Genomic DNA, 22,913 nt, shown 5'->3' on the forward strand with positions numbered 1-22,913 from the left:
TTAACAAAACCCAGAGGAAAGCCCTATGATAAATAACAATGATATCCAGGAATGTACAGTAGAAACAAAAGAACAAATTGCTAGCTCGGAAAGAATGCACCATGGGATGGTGAACGTGGAGAAAAACAGGTAATATCAGATTCAGTAGTTTAATAAGGAATACTTTACACGTACAACAATCCTCCCCTTCTCGACCCCTAACTTTGCTCCAGTAACTAACCAGTGGCCCGGTGTATCTTCTGGTCCCTTTGACATCTCCGTCATGTCAACTATCTTCGCAAGTTTACTGATCTGACTAGACCTGTCGCTTGAAGAAGATGGATCATCTGGACATGGCGCAAGAGTCTTGAATGGACTGTGATCCCACACTGATCTCCTTATGGTACACCCCGGAACCCTGGAGAATAATAGTTTGAGGTGTAAGACACTCTTGGCACCAAAATCCCACACCCCCAACTGCGCCCCCGTCACAATGTAGACACCAGAAAGGTCCCCAATATTAGTTTCGGTGCTCTCTATTGGTGCAGTGCTGACATGGGCAAAGTTCTTCCACTTAATTGGTTCGAACCAACGGCTATCCTGTTCTTCAGGGCCTTGCCACTTTGGTGGACCAATTGCCACATGAGAGTCCCAGCGCGGCACAAGAATCTTTGGAAGGGAAGCAAGGTGCTGTAAATGGATGGCTAGTCGATTTTGCTTGCTTCCTTCTAGACACAACCTGAGGCCAGCGACTGGTTTCCGACCAACAGATACCTGCATCCAACGGACAACTAAAGTTAGCAGCTAGGCATGTACTTCCAACTTAAACGGGCTTGACAAGTCCTCCAAAATAAACAAATGGAGATAAAATTCCGACAGAACGTCAACCACGTCAAGCTTTCCATGATTTCCAATCCACTGGTACACAACATGTCAAGCATGGTAAACTTTGGAAGTGCTTGTGTGCATTGGATATTTCTATTCCATATCTGAATACTGAATATGAAAATTTTGCACGATAGATTCTTAAACAGGTGGAAGTATTACCAGCATGCTGGTCCTATTTGAGACAGCAACTCAGCAGTCTCCTTCAAGACAAAATATAACTTCATGAGCTGAGGTGTCAACCCTCCATTGGCAAGTATTGTCTGATCCAAAGGCCACATCTGACAGGACCATGTCTCTTCTACTCCGATTTTATAACCCATCTCATATGACTTGAGGACCACAATGGACAAGCCAAAGGGACTTCTGCATATCAGCTCATAAAGATGTAGCCTGTCTGAAAGAGACAGCCGAGATGCCAAGGGTTATTCTTATAGACGTCAACGGTGTCCTCAATGATTGTACACTAAGGATTCATAAAGTCGATTCCAAATAGTTAAAAGGTGGTGCAGAAACTAATGGGGTTTTTTTGCCGAATGGGCCTCCTTACAAAGTAGCCCTGGAGAACCTAACAGTGATTGAATGGAAAAGATTTGTTAAAGAAATACACGTGAAGACATACATTAGGAAAGCAATTAGCTTCAATTCTATTTCCTCTTTAAAGAGGTTGTCATATCAAGAAAGAATGTTTTATGGTTGTAGATTCATCATTATTAAAGGCAAACTTGTTTTCCTTCTAGTATGGCTATTCGACTGCTGAGTCAGCATTGAAAGAATAATTTCCAAATTGTGAATAGAAGCAAGATTTGAAGAACCAATTCTTGCTAATCGCAATAATCATGAGTAAGTGATGACAAATTGAATTAAAAAGGAAACCATTTGATTGAGAAATTGATCTGCATTTTTTACCTCTTCAAAATTAAGTAGGCTAGGATACTCATGGTTTGGAAGAATTTTGGTTGAGAGCCTCCTTTAATTGAAGCTTGTAAATACAAGTCCATTAACTGCTAGTGAGGGGCTAAACAAAAATACCGACAAGAAAATTCATCTTGGGCCCTTCAGCCTTCTAAAGCAAAAAATATATGATGAACCAATTGCCCAAACACATACAAGGATGGGCATGCTTTTTACACTATCTATTAATCATTAATTTGGAACTGATGTGAGGAACATTACTAACTGGGCACGTAGATGTTAGACATTTATAGAATTATTTCATTTTAAAGATCTAGTCATGCAAACAATGACATAACTCTTAATTCATATCTGGTTTAGAGCTGATGATTTGCCAGATAATAGAACAGAAAATTGATTAGAATGAGTTATTCGTTGTGTTTTATATATGGTGAATTTGAATTTCTTCTTAGTCATTGTAGAAGAAGCTGACATTTGGTACCCCTATCTAGCATAAATATTCTCTTTGCCAAAAAACAACTCTGTGAAACTAGCTGTTTTTATATGCTGAATTGTCAATATACAGAAGCAGACCTAGGAAGGATGATGGAGGACAATCCTAAGCTACAAGAAGACTCTTGTTGGAATTAGCTACAAGTATGGCAACTCTATGCAAATGATACAGATGAACTACATAGAATCTGTTATTACGGAATTTCACAGTGAGAACTTCATACCTGCTCTAAGCTGATATAGAGCCTGGGGCCCATTAAGCTAAACTGAAGCGAAGGACATACAGGTTCCTTTCTCTGGTGACCAGGAATAGTTGAAGGCAATGGAGCCCAAATTCGTTGCATTTGAAACTCCAAGAAATACCGCAGCTCCTCTACAGGAGGCTTGTCTGAAGAAATGGAAACACAAGAATAGAAAAACAAAGGTGTCATGCCACACATGCTCCAACCACCGATGTGAAAGCGAACAGGTTTGCATAGGTTAAAAACATAAACATATAGATCAGCCAGCAATGATTAAAAAGAACATGTCAATGAGCAATCCGAGATTATAATAACTCTTACATTCCAAATATAGATCAACTGAGCGAGCCAAATACTGGAGTCCAGAAAGTCCATTCAAAAGAAAAACAATGGGTAAAAATGTCATGTTAATAACATCTGGTGCAAAAGGAACAGTGTTTTTCCACTCTGCATGATTTTGAACAAGATCATCACCACCTCTTCTTCTAAAGATTATTGTAACATCCTGCAGAGTAAGAAAAAACACTTAAGCAAAGCAAACATGAAAAAGAATCATCATCGAAGAATTTGGACATTCATGACATCATTTGCAAAACTATTTCTCAAATAGCTAAAGACGATCACCACATGCCTGTTTGAACAATCATGAGAAAACAAAGTACATGCCCAAATATGGGCAGACAGGCCTGTAAACTGGTCAGGTTTGGTCAGATCAGGGTCAAACCAAATGCAACCTGAAATTTTTAAACAGCCAACTCGATCCAATCCAGCATTCTGTTGGTTCAGCAAAAAGCCATCCTCAACCCGACTGGGTGGGTATCAGATATCCGTAGCACCGCAAACAAGCCAAGCTGGGCTTTAAGTTGCTGAGGCCTCCCTTGGCTTGTCATATGAGACAGGTGTTTAAACTCATGCCAAGCTTGACCTTGGCAAATATTCAAGCTATTTGAATATTTGAACAAGCTTGACTGCGCCTCTTATTGAGCCACACTGGAGCTTCTACTCATTTTTTCAGCACTGGAGTCTTCTTGCCTGGCCCATCTACAAACTGAGTTAACTGAAGTTTGAGTTTGCTTGTTTTCTAATTGAACGAGCTCAAACAAGCTTATTATAGAGCTTGCTGTAAGCAGTTCATGTATACTCTCATTTGTTTGGAGCTCTAGATGTGTGACACAATAACCCAACTGAATTCATTTGAATAAGTCACAACAACTACAGAGGGGGGGGAGGGAGTGAGCCCGCAAGCAAGAGAGCGAGAGCGAGAGCAAGGGAGAGAGAGAGAAAGAGAGAGAAATGTGTCATAAAATTTAGCTCTAAGTGGACCTAGATACTCAAGGTCTACCATTCATTCTCCTAATGGAAGTACCTAGATCCATGGATCGAGTTTTCATAAAAGAACATACATACATACATACATATATATATACTCAAGGTCTACCATTCATTCTCCTAATGGAAGTACCTAGATCCATGGATCGAGTTTTCATAAAAATACACACAAGATTTTCAAATCACCAACTGAACTAAAGAACAAGGACCACCAAAGTCGTAGGAAATTAGAACATCTCAGTTACAAATCCCTAGACTACACAGACTGATAGATTGCTTAAATCTGAGCAACTGATAAACTGATGTTTCAGTCATCTAATGTACTTCTGGTCTACATAGATTTACAAAATCACAAGATTCCCAACAAATAAAAGCCAAATTGACAAGACATCACAACAGAGGAATAGAACATAGAACTAATCACAATTATAAACCCTAGATTAGGATAGTGTCATCAATGTTTCATTTCTCTAGCACCAACAAAATCATACAGATCATGAAGAAATTGAAGGAATAAACAACCCTAGATGAGTGGACTGAGTCCAATCTCTCTCTCTCTCTCTCTCTCTCTCTCTCTCTCTCTCTCTCTCTCTCACACACACACACAGAAAAAAAAGAAGAAAAACCTTAGATGATGCAGATTTAAATCAATTCAAACTTCTAAAGCAAAAATAGGATGGATGGAAAAAATGGCTTCATGATCTGAATAGGAAGAGAGAGAGAGAGAGAGAGAGAGAGAGGTTGGGGGTTCCATATATGGGATTAACACAAAGGAAGTAGAGCATGTGCTGGTTACGAATGACTCATGGTCATTAGCAGTGAACTGGGAGGAAGCAAAGCAGAGCCACAAAGGCAACCACTAAGGGTTTCAGCCTCTGGAGAGAGAGAGAGAGAGAGAGAGAGGAGTAGGAGTCTAGCCCCTATCTTATATCTTAATATCTCCACCCTAAATTGTTAGATCAAGATCTAAGCCCAACTCATAAATCTTTGACACAAATTACTCCAGGGCAAGTCAGGTAGAATTGACATAAAGATTAACAAGGGGAAAAATGAAGAGGAAGAAAATGATATCAGCACAAGGAAAGATATAATGGACTCACACCAAAGACATAGGAATCACACCGCACCCAAGAGTAGGTTTTGCCATAGATGACAAGAAATGTGTTTCCCACTCCAAAAGCAGTGTCTCAAAAAATCGAACTTAGAAATGAGCGCCAAGCCTGTCTTAAGAAATGCAGAATTTGCATTCTCAAAATTGGATGAGAAAAGAATGAGTGCTCTCATGCACTTGCTCTCGCCATGCTTCATATTAAGGTCGGAGAAACCGGTATTGGGCACCATATTGGTTCTCTGATGGCACGACTCAGTACGGGACGGAACGGAAGGGCCTACACCGACAGAGGGCACGGTACATGGGAGAGAAGAAAAGAGAGAAAGAAAAAAGGGGGAGAGAGGGAGGGAGGCCGGAGGAGGGTAGCGGACGCCAGCGGAGGGCCGATGGAGGCTAGCCGAGTCCGCGAAAAGCGAGGCCGCGGCCGCTTCCCCTATTTCATTTCCTCCGCCGACGTCCCAACCTCTCCCTCTCCCTCCCTCCCTCCCCCACTCGCTCTCTTTCCTTCTCCTTCTCTAGCTCCGGCAACGGGTCTCGTTTCAGTTGCCGAAACGTACCGATGAGCCACTAGTATAGCTCAAAACGGCCAGAACCGCCTAGTTCGGGACGGTTCCGCCAACCTTGCTTCATATACTCTCTTCCACATGTGATTCTATTCCCACTCCACATAATGAAAAAAAAAGCCCGATAGATATGAGTTATCTTTCCATAAAAGACTCTTCCTCAAGTTTCCTTCTTCGAGTACGCATCTTACAAATCCAAAATTATTTTTAATTAAATAACTGTTATCTACTAGAATATATGTGGAATCACAATATAGATCCCACACTCCCATAAAAAAAAGAAAAAAAAAAATTTACCCCTTCTGCATTTTTTAAAAGATATATAGGGAATGAGTGGTTAAAGAGACTTTTTATCTATCAATTTATTGAAGTCTTTAAACAAGTTTGGGTAAGGAGGTTGTTGATTAGGATAAAAATTTTAATAATTTGTTAATTTTGTTAAGATATATTTTTTATGTCTTGTACTAAGTATATGAATAATTTTATATTTATATAAATATTTCCTGTTTCCTGAATTGCAGAATTTTTTATCAATTTTTTTCATGCTCCTATTTCTCATATTGTTTCTCGAACTCGTTTCCTAATCTAGCAACTATGGGTTTTACACTAACTTCATGGCTCACATAGGGAATAACCTTGACATAAAACAATTTCTTCAAAACTTCATCCTTTCCATCATCAAAAACACATCCTTCACACCCAGACTTGATAAATAGAAAAATCCTAATTTAGCCTTATTTTGAATCCCCAAGAAAAAAGCACCACCTCCCCCATGTAATATGAACAGAACCCATGAACAGTATGCTACAATATGGCTCGTATGAAACATGAGGATCTTCAAAACTGTAATAGGCTCACTTGATCTCAGCCTAAAAACTAAAACATAAAATTCTGAAAACTGAAAATAAATCCGATTTATCTGATCAAACACTTTGAGATCTAACCCCTCCTTTCAATCATTCCTTCCATTTTCTTCTTTGTTATTTTCTCAATCACCCTGGCTGCTGTCCATATGTTGATTAAGAGAATTTTTCTTGCATTAAATGTCATCCTTCTTAGCAGTTCAAAAGCCAAATGTCACTAACTGAACACACCAAAGTCCAAAGATATTAGCATATTGTTGACTGATGAAATAATCAGCTCAATCAACAATAGATTAGGGGTAATGATGAAACCAAATTTACCATGGCATGAAAGCCAACAAAGAAATCATTAAGCTAGGAAAAAAAGTGAATTGTCTGTGGTGCAGCAACAAACAAACTATCATATGCACGATGAAAAATGTCAGCCTATGAAACCGTGAAATAAAAAAAATGCCAAAGCTCATGATTAAACTGAAACTCAAGTCCATAACATCAAACTGATGTGACGGGACAGAGGCTCAAGGATAATTGGGCATAAAAGCAGTATGAGATAATATAAATTATATCAACAATATATTTAAAATTGAATAGGAAGACCTAAAAAGCAACAGTACTGGTTAAGGTCTTTTTGTATCCTAAAATGTGTATACAAATAAATTATAAGATCAAAGGGAATCAGATACACTTTTGTCCCAAATAAAATGATGGAGCATATAACTATCACAAACTAAAGTCCATGGTAAACACTTTTGGCCAATACATGGCTGACGGTAATTAAATTATTTGTAATTTTCTGAATCATCTACAGATGAATAAAGTAATCATAAATATTTACCTAATTCAGTGGTGATATATTAGCTACTGTAGAAAACCTTATGACAAAGTAAAATGAAGTGGAACATAGTTAACTCCTTTCTGATTAGATGTGGAACACTTCATAGGTAGGAGCGCATGTCACAGTCGTTAAGCAGAGAAGGATCCGCAATCCGTGCATTTGAACAGATACTAAAATTGTATGACAAAAATATTTCTCACATAATACATTATGATCTATGCATCTAAAGTAGCAAAAGGCACTAACCTTGTCCTTGTAATTGTAGGGAGCAGCATCAGACTGGTTACCCAAGTTTAGAAATCTCTGGTCCCCAATGTCTTTCACATACTTTTCAATGTCAGATGCTGATAACTGAGATGAATGGTGCTGTTTGATATACACTTCATCTTTACCTCCGACAGTCACAGATGTAATAATATGGGTACCGAAATTCTCAATAAAGCTGAAGAAAGAACAGGAAAGAGTCACTTGATAATCAAGAGCATCTAGAGAGAGAGAGAGAGCACTAACAAAGAAAAGAAACAACTGATAGATTCAATGCCTTCGCCTTGGAGATAAAAGCAGAGGTTTTTCCATGACTACAAGGTTGTGACAAGTAGCACAGACCAGTAAAAAAATCTAGAAATGTCCCTAGTCCAGAGATTGTAATTTCAAGACAAAACTATGCTGACAATACCTAAACACAGTGAACAAGTTTATTACCTACTAACCTAGCCAAGGATGATGGATCCCAGCTCTGTGGAACAGCACGCCTGACATCTTCTCGCAACACCAATTCAGCATTCATAAGAACAACTTTGTATAGAGGAATAAAATAACCATCCACTGCAAGGGCTTTTGTTGCTGCAGCATCAATTTTCCAAGAGCCAGTAAAACTGAACATAGAATCGAAACTGCCAAGAGGTACATTTTCTGATAAACCTGACTTCTCATTAAAATATTCAGCCATCTGAGGATAATACAGAATCCCATGGTACTTAGTATTTGAATCTCATAGAAAATATCGCAGGCAAAATAGATAAATGAGATGCAGAGACTGATCAGGCATGATAACTGTATTCAGTATAATGCAGAAATTTATTTTTCAATAGATAGTGGTATCATATGTAACTACATTCCGTGAATGCTAAAGGAACTTGGGTAGTATATGAGACAAATATTAGTTTGTCATGCTGAACCACAAAGGTCAACAGGCAAAAGTAAACATTATGGATAATCATATTTATGGTGCTTATAATCAAATGCAAAGAAAACGGTCAATACACGAATTCCTTCTCGCCTATATTGGTTTCATTAAAGAAGACCAAACTTACCAGTTTATTCACGACATTTTCTGGTATCTTCAAGGAGTGTTACTTAAAAGGTTTGCAGAGATTAACATTCTAAAATGCCTATCAATTTCAGTATTTAACAACAACTCTTTCTGCTGGAATTTCTGCCAAATAGAGGCACTATCAATTAAGTAATCCTCATAGTTCCTGTCACTTTCGCTATCTAACATGAACCATCTGTTAAGCAAAAATTTGGCTCAGCGCCTCTGATTTTTTTTAAAATAATTGAAATGCTGATAGGTAATAACTTTGTTATCCTAAAGTCTGGTCAAATGGGCTTCTAGTAAGAAATTTCAGTATTATGTTGACTAAAATATTGTTGATCTTGAATAAATGAATCAAAAGGTACAATTTGAGTCATTCTGCAAACTAAGATAAGTTTTGCAAGACTTTGATTTTTCAAAACTTGGTATTTGGAATTAGCAGCACATTCTAATGGTTTGAGAATATCAGCTTACTGTTGAGGCATTTTTATACCTTCTGAATTACAAAGATTAAAATTGACAAAAACTACGATCAACAATATAAACTACAGCATTTTGCTCAAACAGACGAGATCAACTGACAAAAGTTGACCGACCAATGGAAATGGAGCAAGTATTGCTAGTGCATGAGTGGTTTTGGTTAGGTTTAGCTCAAGTTTGTATGCATTAGAATAGGAACCCGATGCAAATCATTTGACTTTTTCCACTTCCATACTAGACAACTTTTAAAAAAGGCCTTTCAACCTGAAGATATCAGGAATCCAAATTGGATTGAGCAACTCATAAAAGATCAAACACATAAAAGATATTTGATGATAATTGCACAAACATTACATAAAAGCATAAGCATTTCAGAGTCATAAATTTTTTGAGCCATGGTTTATTTATATATGTTGAATAAAATAATCATCCATATTTTCCCAAATTATCAAGCAAATATTCCAAAACTTGAATTAGTAGATGTAAATAACTAGTATCTTATAAGATAAAGTGCTAGATCGTAATTACATGAAGACAACTCCTGGTGTCATTAAGAGTAGTACTTCAGAAAGTTTGTTGCAATTTTTGAAAACAAAAGACAGATTCAGTGCCTAAATCTGCAGCTCAAGTCACCAAATCCAGGGTCCTCTAGAATTAAATATATATAGGTGCACTAGGGTTCATGTCCAAAGTATAATACTGAATAAATCAAATTGTTAATCAGCTCATCACCACAAAGCACATGAGCACCTTGCGAGGGTTCAAGATACTTATCTAAAATTAAAATAATTAGATTTGGTAGCAGCTTGTGTGCCGCATTTGCATGCATTTAAATCTAAGCAATAGGTCCTACATCTGAACCGGACCATATCCAACCCATTATTCCTGACCAAAATCCTGCCCTACTAAGTCATAACTAGGAATACATAAAACCTAAAATAGCGCAACACTCGATCTTGTTATGGTTCTCCATATACTCTCAATATTTTTCTCCTTCATGATAATTTCTGAAATGTGCATGTTATGTTAAAGAGACCATATAATCACTCCCACCATGAACCACCATCTTTACCTCTGCTGCATACCAAAACAACAATATTTATCAAGAACTTCATAACCTCTTATCCAATTGACGAAATAGAAATTGTACCCATCAAGGCAAAAACAAGTGATTCAAACAATGCTGAAGCAATGCTAAAAATGTTATAAAATTTAACTCTGCATGGCAACAGATCATTCAAAAAGGTCAAAAATCCTATTGCTTCAATCATATATAAATTTACTCCTCCCCAACAGAATTTGCCACAGTCTGAGCCATTAGTTCAATCAAATAATATAACATCAATGTTTATCAATGGCCACTGGAAATTCTGATTACTTTTCAGTACTTTTGAACTTGTGAAACAATATCTTCAGCAAATGCATAATCGTCATTCATGAACCTTTCCTTGATGCAATGAACAGGCTGTTTCAAAAGATGTTCATTACCAACTATTGCAACAAGCAAGCTTGCCATGTCCAGTTTCAGACATTCCAGCAAGGGAAATTAGGATGTCTGTAACCCTGCAATTATGTGTGCTATAATTCTGGCACTCTATAGCACAAAGTCAACCTCAAGTCTACATTCCTCTTTTTAACTCTCCTCAAAACTCGAGCTTTCATGAAGACCTGGAATTCTGTAAGGAACTTATCCTGGCAGCCTAAGTGTCATCTTTATAGCCACATGAATGTAATTCTTTAGATTGACCATATTCTAGACTTGATGTCAAACCTATATTTCTCAAAAAGAATTATTATATTCAAACCGTGCCACCACTAAGATATCGCCCACACTTCAAGATTGATTCACCTATATCTGGAGATCAGATTCACGCCAGGATTATGATTACTTGACAAGCTGTAATTAACAAAAGTAAAGCCAAAGCATTTCCAGCTGAAATCTAAGTCTGTCGGGCGACCTGATAAGGGAAGGAAAGAAAGAACACCTTTTCTTCTAAACGAAAAGGCTCAGATAACCCAAGACTACTATGATTAATAACATCAAAATTCAAGGCTAGCGCAGTTTGATCAGAACAAAAAATGATGCCGAAAAGAAATTGAAATCAGACCAGAAGCAACCTATCAAAACATAGCAAATGAAACCCTAACTCCCTCCCAAAAAGAAACTCATAAACCAAAACCCCATCAGCATCTAGTCCAAGAAAGAACAGACACCCGATCTCATAACTTCAAAAGTCCAGACAAACCCAGATCACGGAACAGAAGGAGAATAAAAAAAAAGAAACCGAGTGAGAAAAAGATCGGATTTATTTGACTTACTTCCTGGAAGCTACAAACAGGGGTGGTCTCCCGCTGGCTCTGCTCCCTGAAAATATCGATATCCAGGGAGACATCAGGAAGGACTACGCCGCCGTCCTCGGAGATCACGACGTCCCTGGTGCGCCCGTCATCGACCAGCACGAGACGGGAGCCCGGGGCGCCCTTGCAGTAGAGGAGGCGGGTGTCGGAGGTGACATCGAAGCCCCGGCCGAGGGCCTGGACAACGTTGGAGAGACTGGAGATTAGAGCGTCGGAGCTCGCCGGCGGCGGCCGCGGCCTCTCCATGGGAGAAGAAGGAGAGATGGGCACGGGTAGGGCTTGTTCTCATCTCATCTCATCTCTCCGGCGGAAGTGGGAATCTCCGCATCTCTCGTTGTTAATTGTTATCGTTGAAATCGAAGGCCGGAGGGGGTTGCGTGGTTAGGTGTTTCTTCTCTCCTCCTCGCGAGTCGACTGGGTTTTCCAAGGAAGAGAAAGAAAGGGGAAAAAGAAAAGGGTGCGGTTGAGGGCATTTTGACCGCCGCGACAGATTGCAAGAAAAAAGACGCTTTTGACTTGTCTATCAATCAAACCGAGCTTGCGGTCTCTTTAGCTCCTTCTTTGGATCCCGTAGCCGTCCATCTGCTATTCGCTGGCACGCTAAAGAATTTTGCATCATGTCCTATAGAAGTCAAAAGGTCAAATTAGCATCATAGTCAAACTGTAATCGACGATCTCAACCGGTTTTACCTAACATGCCAATTCTTCCTCTCCCCTTCGCTTTCTAACGTTGCCCTCGACGTCTAACGGAGTAATTTTATGGCCGCTGCAAACATCAAGGCAGCTGGACTTTGTGGATGATCTGCGGATGTCCAAGCGCCAAGGAGGGTCCCCAAACATGCCATAAAATCATGTCTTTCTTAAGATAGGAAGTGATTAATTTGGATGAACCAAAATGGTCCAGGAGCTTTGGGGCAATGATATAAGGAAATCCGTTATTTATCAATAAAGAACAGTTGATGGATGATATAATCTGTTGCTGCTAGAATCTATGGCACCGGAGCATGCGACAGGCTTTGTAAGGAACCATTGGATTTGGGTTGAGTCCATCGTTGTGATGCACTGGATGAACCTCGACTTCTTAAGGACTTCATGATTGATTGCAAAGTAGTTTGGTCTCTCTTTTTGCAAATACGAGTTTGAAGTTGGCGCCAATCTATTCTAGAATCTGAGTTGAGGTCGATTACTGCTCGAGGTCCGTTGAAGTCAATCGATACTGAGGTGAACAGCGGATAGGTCAAGAGTTGAGAAGTAGCTTCAAGATAAAAGAGGACCAACGTCGCCACTTTGGAAGATAAGAACGACCTGAAAGAAAGTCCGCTTGCCAAAAAGTTTTCGGCATGGAACCTTTCGATGCTTAAGTTAGTAAAAATCTAAAGCAACAGTGGGAAAAGAGAGAGAATCAGAGTAGAGGAGTGCTTATTTGGGATCCTCTGATCATCTCTATGTATAGAATGGGGTGATGATCTGTTACCTTAATCGTCAGGAGGCACGGTAACTGCATAGTGACAGCTAGCCTCTTATGTTTAATATTTGGCAACGGCTCCTTGCAATGTTAATGCACTGATTATATATTTAATAATTCTTGGCATTATTCCACGACTGGACCGATCAGCATAACTCACCGATTAATATGTAGGTTAGAGAGTTCGGAACAATTCAAGATCATAATGGCCAATATTCTCCCTCATCACAATTCACACATGGCTTCACAGATACGAGAACCCATGTGTTCACAAATAGAGTGCTAACAAATATTATCCTGCAATTGATTGCTTGGATTTTCTTTTTCTCACTGAGAAAGCGCTATCGATTTTCGTTGACTTTTTCCTTCTCACTTAGATTGTGTGAACAAATTTGTTTTGCACTTAATTGTTAAAAGAGTTCCATGTGAAATGTAGATGATGGTAGACAAAGAAAAATGCTTTAATGTGCAAGAAAGAAGTGCCAATACCAATGGCACATCTCAGCTCAGAGGGCCAATTCATCAACTAGTGCATGCTTCTGAGGGTTTTCCTTTCTTTTCCATTTAATATTTAAGAGCCCATTCCAGAAAGTGGCTGGTCAGTGGTCACAAGTGATTTGGGAAATTCACCTCAATTTAAACACAATCACTAGTACCTCATCACGCGCATGAATAAGCAAACTATTTCAACAGCAACCGTCCAATCCAGCATCCTGTGCAACTCTTTACAATATGAGCAAATACATGCATCACTGATAGCTCTATTTGGTTTGAAGTACAGATGAAGCACGCAACCAGAGTCCACTATGTACTATTATGGTATATCATCAGATATGCTGGTTCTGTTTACATCTTTCTACAGACCGCTTCAAAGGACACACCCACAAACTAGAAGCTTTAGGTAGAAACAACTTCCCAGAAAACTAGGAACTTAGCTAGCATCATCTTCAAGGTTGTTGACCCGCTCACATTCATCGATCCATTCACTGTATCTGTAACACATGACCTCGTATCAGATGTTGTGCTCGCATATCTAAAAATCGGGCTAAATAAGAATCTGGATACAATATGTGGACAAGAAGCCTACTTACATATCTATAGGCTCGGTCAGCGCTGCAAAGGAAGGAAAAATAAGAGGTCAGCCAGAACATTCACAAGAATCAGTAGAGTTCTAGCTAGAATAATTGAAAAATCAAGGTTAGCTGTGAATCTCATAATTTATGATACCATTGTTTTCTGTGCCCTTCTATTTTTCTTTTTGGTCATCACCAACAACTAAAGCTTATTGATTAACCAGGTCTACTCCAGCCTCAGCTAGATCTGGAGTCTGGACAGTGGGTAGGGCATCCAGAAGGCCAGACCTCAACTATGGATCAGGGGCCAACATCAACATCAGACTGGACCTCGGCTAGCATCAGTTAAGACCAACTCTTTTCGCTGTTGAATTGCAAAAAGGACATGGTCCTTGAGAAGATTAACAATGTTTAACAGAAGGCAAGCTAACCCACCAACAACCATGACCATCTCATGATGCCGGTCCTTCATTAGTGTATCAATCATTTTTCTTTAGCATGCCCTAACCTTCTTCTGATATGCTTGGCCGGAATCAGTTTCACTCAGACCTGTATCTGAACTGCCCCAAGATCCTACTATTAATCTGAACAAAGAATTCCCTAATTAGAGTCCAACTCAAACTTGGACGTGGTTTTTTTCTCCCTTTTTCCCGTTTTGAAGGGTGGGAGGTGGGAGGTGGGAGGTGGGGGGTGGGTGGGGGTTAAGAAGTTTTGGAAGACAGTCTCCTGAGCCAACTTGCATTAGCCCTGCCACATGCTAGAAGCCCAGATAAAGCTAGCAATAAAGCTTACAATTGAAAATGCATTAACTTTTTTTCAGGATAAATAAAACAGAAGAAATGGCATCTTATGAAAATTATGAGGTAGCAATCCCCAATAAGGGCCTATTTGGGTGATCCCACTGGATTTGTGAGACTTGGAAAGCCCCCTCCCCCCAGCCCATATACTGCAGAAGAAGAAAGAAAAAAGACCCCCCATTGATCATTTTCTTGTCTTTCCTGCAATGCTCAGGCCTCTCCGTTTTCCTCATCATCACCATCCTGCTGCCCTCTCCCTCTGTCTCCCTCCCTTCCCAATCCCACACATCCAGTAGGATTACCCAAAGACGGCCTAAGCATATACAGCTTCTGCTGATACTTAGAAATAGTAGTACCACAAAACCATGTAGTAGTGCAAACTCAAAAGCCTGAATCTAACTAACTGTTCATGAACATACCTGTGATGGTGGTGCTGAAATTTTCTTGGCAAATCCTGCATGCAGCTTCACCAATCAAATTCTTCATGTCACTGAAAAATAAGATGGTTTCTAAGTGCGACTGAAATTAAAATATATATGATCTCTATAAGCTACTGAGAGAACATCATAAATCTATCTTTAGTATACCATGAACAAAGCCAATAAGCATCATGTGTCCTGACTATTTTGTCATACTATGTGCCATGTGGGAACTAGAAATGCTGCAAGAAAAATCAATAAGGAAGGTGAAAAAGTGACTGTTATTGATTGCAGGAAAATTCCTACAGTTCTTCAGCAGTTGGATACATCTATACATGGAGAGTCAATAAACAACTCATCTTCTTTGAACCTGTCTCTAACCCCTAGACATACCTGCTAGGAAAAACCTACAACTGTAACAAAAGGAGTTAAACATAGCTAAAAAAATTATAATCTAACTAGATTTGGTAACTTTCAAATATGTTTTACAGATTACCAACAGTAAATGAATTATTAAACAAGGAAGATTTTCCAAATATTCAAGTCTACTGTAGCCTATTTCAAGGATCAAAGGTGATCATGCATACATGCGGCACTCAACACTGCTTCCATGGTTGCAGAAAGGGCAACAAAATACAGTATCAAGTTTATCCATTCGTTTCCTTGGAGGTGGTTTTGCCCTTGATTTCCTCTTTCCCATGATTGAGCTTCAATTTTTCAACTGAATCAGTAATAAAATTCAATTAGTTAATTCCAGTATGTATAATGATTAGCAACAACAAACAGGCTAAATTCTTAATATTCATTCAAGCAAGACTTTAGAAAGAAGAAGAAGAAGAATAGAGAAAGAAAGAAGATACCAAAAGTTTAAAGAAGTGACAAGATATGTTTCACAAATATCAAGACAATGAAGGAGCTCTTAATTGAAATATTTAACACATTCAGCATGGGAAACAAAATCTAACATGTCAGAGTTACCTTCAAGACCTTGAACCAAGGATTCGGGAATCAAACAATATATACTATTTTTAAAATTTTATAAAATATCATATGTTTATAGCTTCTTATTTAGCAAACAGAAGTATGTAAACAACACCAGTCAATACGAACACATTTATCAAGCACTGTCACTCAAAGTAAATGTGCGTGCGCTATAAATAAGACCATCTATCTTAAGAAAATAGCATTTATTATGACTACCATGATTTTGGAAGTTCAACCATTCATGTAGCTAGGATATATCCTATACAACCTTAGGTTGCTAACATATCGAAATGAAAATGATGGATGTAAAATACTGTATAAAGGTCTCATCCTAATTGGCCATCTAATTATTACTAATGTAACAGCTCTAGTGTGGAAGAACAACACACATACAAAGCCACGACGTGTTCTGAAGGTGGCTAAACTGTCGAAATCAGATAAGAAGATAGGACTTCAATTTTCAAGAAGCACAGTATCCTTGTGCATTAAGAAGACAAAAGAAGAGTAAAATTAACATTTTGCAGCATCCCTTATTCTTTTGCTAATCAATCAGATCTTGGTTCTTTCTGCAAAAACTTTGTGCTTAGATATACTCAACATATATTTAACCCATAAGAATTCAGAAAATGGATCCTCAGAGAATCTGACTATGCCCTAACTGCCTCAGATAGGTTTATACTTTTATAATTAATGAAGTATGGATGCCGGATGAACAAGTCCCAGAAAAAATCTTCATTTTTTTGGCTTGGATCAGAATTGAAGCCTGTGAAAGAAAAACACAGAGAGCAAACTGTAGTTACCAGTCTGACATCATCCACCTAGGACCAGGCATTCATTCAACCAGCATTAAATTGGAAATTAGCCGAAAACTGCTTAAATCATCAAATTTGCAGAGAGGTACAAAGAACTGGAAAAACTATGAAGCATTCAAAAAATCTGGTCCTTAAAGTAGGTAACTATTTGAAACAAAAATTCACTAAAACCATGTTATTTATCTGCATAAGGACCACCTAGCAACTATCCCACAAGCAAATGGCTTCTTTATTACATCCAAATGTGTATGCTCTTCTTTTATTTAGGCTACTAGCAAAAATGTAACTTATAATACAAATGGCCAATTCTCAGACCAAGTAATTGCCATGTTAAAAAATTACGTATGATAATAATCCACACAAGGATGAGAGCTTTTTTGTTTCTGGACTTAACCTGACCAGGGAAAGATTTGCATAACAAGATACAAACAATAATACTATATAGTATATACATAAAATTACAAGACACCAGAGCTGCTGTAGGTATATAGGAAAGCCTACCATCTCATAAATGAAGGCTCGGCAGTATATGTGTACTCATTGCTTTTAGAATATCCATACTTTGTTACCTTCTTTTCTTGCTAATATATCAATAATTATTATGACATTTTATATAATGGCATAGGAATCAGATAGAGTAATAACTGTATCAGATCCACGTCGCAATTTTGAAGAAATTTCTAAATATTTTCATGTAAGGATTTGATATAAACCAAAGCAGGCAAGTTGAGTTTATAATCATGTCATACTTGATTTATTTTGAATCCAACTCTGGATGTAAACCTAAAGGACATGGACACATGGATAGACCAGGTGTGCAGTCATGCCCATGAAATAGGCAACCAGCAGAGAGTTTTTCCCCATTTTCTTAGAATGCTAGTTAGTACCATAGATTGGATTCCTCAGTTGCTAAGCAGAAAAAAATTGATGCCAGTCTCCGGTGAATTGTGGCTAATGGAAAGCGTATTGAACAGGTTCACAAATTTTACACTTTTGGAACTATTTTTAGGACTAGTCTTACATATCTCAGTGGAGTGCAGTCATTTTGCTAAGTAATTTAGTTTAAAAGTACAGGTTTATCTGGTAAGAAGAACATATAATACATTGCTAGTTTACTTGAATTCTGTCCAGTCATTTTCATGGTTTTCAAATGAAGCTATGTTTAGAATAATAACTTTGCAGCAGCTTGATTAATAAATTATAGGTAGAATTTTCCATCTCTGGTTATAATTCAATGATTTGACATTTAAGATGAATCCAATCCTTTACCATTGACACCTCAACTCAACATAAAGCCATATAAAAATTTAGTCTGCTGCTTCCTAAGGTTTGAAACTTAGTGGCCAGAATCCTTTACCAGGATGATACCCCCATTTCAGAATCTTCTCAAAATCTAAAGACTGCATATGCTTCCCTAAGTGCTTTCTCATTAGAAGTGGTTCTAAAATATCCTCTTCTCTGCATCTACACCTGTCCGCTCTAGCACTTACTCTCGATTCTAGCAACTAAGGTCTCAAATTCCATAATATAGATGCTCAAGTGAAAACATAAGACGGGCATATGGATTGTATGAGATTATTTTCTTGAAAAATCAAAGGATTCCTGGCGCAGCTAACAAAAAATAAGTGGGAAAAAGCACCAGAGAGCTGCAAGATAAGAATGAAGCTAATAGGGAATCATATCTTTCAAGAAATTCTCACCAAATGATATTTGTAGCAAGGTGGAACAAAATAAAAATCCACTCAAGCAATCATAAAAACTTTCATAAGGAAGGATCATGAAGAAATATCAAAACAGGTGCAATCTCTTTCACCAAGCTCTGACAACAAGAGGTTCTAAGAAGGGCATTTTAAATGCAATATTATGTTCCATAACCATAGAATCCTATATCGTTTTATTAAGATGTCAATATATTAACCAATGATCGTTGAAATTTAGTTTGCATTATTCGTAGATTGGATTCCGTACTTTCAGTAAGCTAGTTGATAACCAGAAATTCAACACAATGTAATCAGTAATATGGAGTAAGGTGAAATAATAAAATGAATTGCATGCATTACATAGCACAGCAAGTTCATCACCTCATACTGTTTTGCGAGACATTATTATGTTTCTTTTCAAAAAATTCTCGTATTTTCCACATGAGCGAAGCTCGAAACTTTAAATATCTCGATTTATCACCAAAGATTTTTCTTAAATAAATCAGACCTCTGAAAAATAACACGACTATATCCAAATCTACGAAGACAGCTCAGAACAAATCAAGAAAGCAATATAAATTCCTTGGGAACAGTTCAAACTGCAGTCAACTGAAGCTAGAAAAAGATTAATTAAAGAGGTCAGAAAGAATCTTGAAAGCCTTTGAAAACCCTAGATCCAGATTATAGTGTAGAATTATAAACAGAAATTGCGGGGGAAAAAACAGAAGACCCAGAAATTTGTCTTTTTTCTAAAAGAACACCCTATTTTAGCCGATGCGTCAAGAATCCGTCCTGATCACATAAACTTTGGAAAGGAGACGTGAGATTATAAAAGAATGCGATGAGAGAACGATCGAAAAGAGAGGAGAAAGGAACTCGAAGCCTTACCTTAAAGAGATTGGGGATGATAACGACGACGGGAGAGAAGGGGCTCTGGCACCTGCAGCGAAAGAGAGCTCCTCCTTTTGTACCAAAAAAAAGAGAGAGCTCCTTCCGTGGAGGCGGCCACAGGATTCCGCCCCCCCTTGGTTCGATTAAACCTAACGAAACCGTTGGTGTGGACCGTCCTCCATCGGACACGCAACCGATCGGGTCCAATTGTTCTTTTCAGACCGCAACTGCGCGAGCTGCGCATGCAAGGTGTTTGTTGTCCAATGGTGAGTTGTTTTGTTTTCTCTCTCTTTTTCTTCCGCACATTCGTGGCAGCATGGCGGCAAGTTTTTCTTTTTCTTTTTTTCTTTTTTTTTTTGGTGTGAACGGCAATTTCATATAACTCTAACGTGAGTACACCTTGCCATATCAGAAGAAAGCAAAAAATACAGTGGGGGCGGGAGCCCTACCGTGGAAGTCCAACAAATGTCCCCTGAATGTCGTGCAACGTAAGAGGCGACCCAGTCTGCCACACTGTTCGCCTCCCGGAACACATGTACTACCTCAAAGTCGTCCATCTCCAGGGCCATCCTACGGGTATCCCGAATGAGAGGATGTCCATCACCATATCTGTCCGCACCCTGAATCCAGTCGATCACTATAGAGGAATCCCCCTCGAGGTGCACCCGCCTAGCGCCAAGCACCCGCCTCGCATAGGACACACCCTCCCAAGCTGCCCGTAGCTCAGCTCCCACTACTGTGAGCCCAGGCGTATATCGGCCACCCGCCACTACCAGCCGTCCAAGATGATCTCTGATGACAAATCCAACCCCGCCGGACCTGCCCTCCAATGCTACACTACCATCAAAACTCACCTTGAGATAGCCAGGGGGGTGGGGGCACCCAAGAAGCAAACACAAACCTGGGCGCTAGAACAGCACAATGAGTACCCCAGATGTCCCTGGCCGTCCCGAAAGGACACAAGTCGAGGCCGGAAGAAACCTCCCCAGCCTGAAGCACAGCTCTGTCCACCACCATCCTCGTCGTGAGCCTCCTGCCCTCAAACAGACGTGCATTCCGATCCAACCAAATATGGTAGGCCAGATATGCACTAAGTATACCCGCCTGGGCGAGCCTAGGGCTCCGCATAGAAGCCCTCAGCAAATGTAACAGATCCTGTGCCGACTCCACTGAACAAGGAAGAGGAATAGGTGACCTCCTCCATATCTCCCCAGCCCTGGGACACTGCAGGAGGACATGCTCAATGGTCTCCACGACGTCTGTGCACAACACACAAAACTGGGGGATCCGCACTCCCCGCCTGACTAGCACACTGCTGGTAGGTAGGCAACCCCAGGCCACCTTCCAGATAAAAAGTGCCACCCGCGGATGGATACGCATCCTCCAAATCCATCCCCCCTCAATCTGCCTGACTGGCTCCCCACTGAAAAGTACCATAAGATCCCTAGCCCGCACCTGTGACCGTCCCGATGGTACCCAAATCAGCCTATCAGACTCTCCTCTGGAGGGCACCGGAATAGCCAAGATCATCTCTGCCAGCTGCTCCCCAAACATCTCTCGGACCAGCCCCACCCTCCACCTGCCCTCATCTGGGAACCTCAGATCGCTGACCCTACATCCGGCTAAGCGTCCGGAGTCCACCATGGTGGGCAAGCGGCTGATCGGCTGCGCAGTCACCCAGCAGTCCTCCAGCACATCAATCGAGCATCCATCGCCAACAACCCATCTGATCTCCGGCAGTACCGCCCCAGCTCTAGCACACATCTCCCTCCACACTGGAGAGTGGTGACGGGCTGCTCTCCCTCCGGGAATCAAAACTCCATACTTAGCCCTCAACAGCGAGGACCACATGCAATCGGGCTCCATAACAAATCTAGTGACATGTCGCGCCGCTAAAGCCTCCCGCCTCACCAGCAAAGACTGTACCCCTAAACCACCCCTCCTAGTCGACTGACACACCACATCCCATGCCAGCAGATGAATGCCATCTCTACCACCCTGCCTCCCCCAGATAAAACTTCTGAGAAGCTGCTCAATGGTCCTCAGAACCGCCACCGGGATGAAGGAGGTAGAAAGTAGATAGGTAGGGATCGAGGAAAGGACTGACCGAACCAACGTGATCCTCCCCATCATAGATAGTGAGTGCCTCTGCCAACCCTCCACCCTCTGCCTGATGCTAGCCTCCAGAAAAGTACAATCCCTGCCGCGAAGCCGCCGACCAGACAGCGGAACCCCCAGATACCTCAACAAGCCATCCTGCTCTGCCACCCCCAAAATCTCCATGATAGGGTTCTTCTCCTCTCGTCTGGTCAACGGGCTGAAGCAAACTGCAGATTTCGATAAATTAACCCGTTGACCTGATATAGCACAATAGTCCCGTAGAACCCTACCCAGCACTCGGGCGTCCTGTCGTGTCGGCCGGGCCAATAGCAATAGATCATCCGCAAACAGCAGGTGAGAGATCGAGGGGGCATCCACTGCGGGTCTGTAAGCATCCAGCTCCTGAGAAGATACAGCCTGATGCAAGAATCTGGATAAAGCGTCCGCACAGATAATAAACAGTAGGGGAGAAAGCGGGCATCCCTGCCGCAAACCTCCTGACGACACAAAGAAGCGGGAGGGTGTGCCATTCACCAAGATGGCAAAAGAAGGAGCCCTGACACAACCCATAATCCACTGAATCCAAATCTCCGGGAAGCCAAACACCTGCAGAGACTGATGGACAAAGTCCCACCGCATCCTATCATAGGCCCTCTCCATATCAAGCTTGACCCCCATCAAGCTCCTCCTCATCGGGGCCCTCCCCAGATCGAACATGAATTCCTGAGCTATCAATACATTGTCGGAGATGCTCCGACCGCCTATGAAAGCATCCTGCTCCAAACTAATCAATCTCGGGAGTAAGTCCCTCATCCTGACAACAAGAATCTTCGCCGTTGCCTTATACAAAGTGGTACATAGGCTGATCGGTCGAAAGTGACCCGGCTCAGTAGCATCCTGCCGCTTCGAAATCAAGGTGATGAAAGTTCTCTGCCAGTCCGGTGACATCACAGCTGTGGTAAAGAACTGCTGTATGGCCGCCGTCACATCCTGTCCCACTACCATCCAGTACCTCCGGAAGAACAACGGTGGAAAACCATCTGGCCCTGGTGCCTTCTCCCCCTCAAGTGACCACACTGCCGCCCTAATCTCCTCCTCTGATACCGGTCTAATCAGTGCATCTGTCTCCTCCTCCGACACCCTCCCAGTAGGCATCGGCATCTCCACTCGACTCCCCCCATCTAACGGCTCCGTCCACCTCACTCTAAAGAAACTCTCCATAATCCTCCGGATCGTGTCCGGGTCCTCCGACAGCTGCCCATCCTCACTCCTGATGACTCTGATCCTGTTCTGATGCCTTCTGAT

At 40.6% G+C, this 22,913-nt stretch overlaps 2 protein-coding genes across 3 annotated transcripts; both read right to left on the reverse strand.

Annotated features, from left to right (window-relative positions):
• On the reverse strand, positions 1–11,892 carry CAD1 (MAC/Perforin domain-containing protein). The gene is made up of 6 exons (XM_039125409.3): positions 11,329–11,892; positions 7,925–8,163; positions 7,461–7,656; positions 2,835–3,018; positions 2,496–2,659; positions 1–753 (listed from the first exon to the last, which is right to left on the reverse strand). Exons 1-6 carry the CDS (start codon positions 11,611–11,613, stop codon positions 142–144), a joined length of 1,680 nt encoding a protein of 559 aa, XP_038981337.3. The 5' UTR covers positions 11,614–11,892; the 3' UTR covers positions 1–141.
• Positions 11,893–13,497: 1,605 nt separating this feature from the next.
• LOC103723411 (transcription elongation factor 1 homolog) lies at positions 13,498–19,741 on the reverse strand. 2 transcript variants are annotated; one of them, XM_017846720.5, is made up of 6 exons: positions 19,506–19,634; positions 16,785–16,868; positions 15,709–15,842; positions 15,122–15,192; positions 13,924–13,945; positions 13,498–13,824 (listed from the first exon to the last, which is right to left on the reverse strand). In XM_017846720.5, exons 3-6 carry the CDS (start codon positions 15,819–15,821, stop codon positions 13,764–13,766), a joined length of 267 nt encoding a protein of 88 aa, XP_017702209.1. In that variant the 5' UTR covers positions 15,822–15,842; positions 16,785–16,868; positions 19,506–19,634; the 3' UTR covers positions 13,498–13,763. The 2 variants fall into 2 exon arrangements, with proteins under 2 accessions (XP_017702209.1, XP_008812538.1); XM_008814316.6 differs by lacking the exon at positions 16,785–16,868 and having other exon boundaries at positions 19,506–19,741.
• Positions 19,742–22,913: the final 3,172 nt, after the last annotated feature.

The sequence above is a fragment of the Phoenix dactylifera genome, chromosome 1 (assembly GCF_051530095.1).
Source record: "Phoenix dactylifera cultivar Ajwa chromosome 1, Ajwa_hap1_PhDact_Kaust_v1.1, whole genome shotgun sequence".
NCBI classification, from domain to species: Eukaryota; Viridiplantae; Streptophyta; class Magnoliopsida; order Arecales; family Arecaceae; genus Phoenix; species Phoenix dactylifera.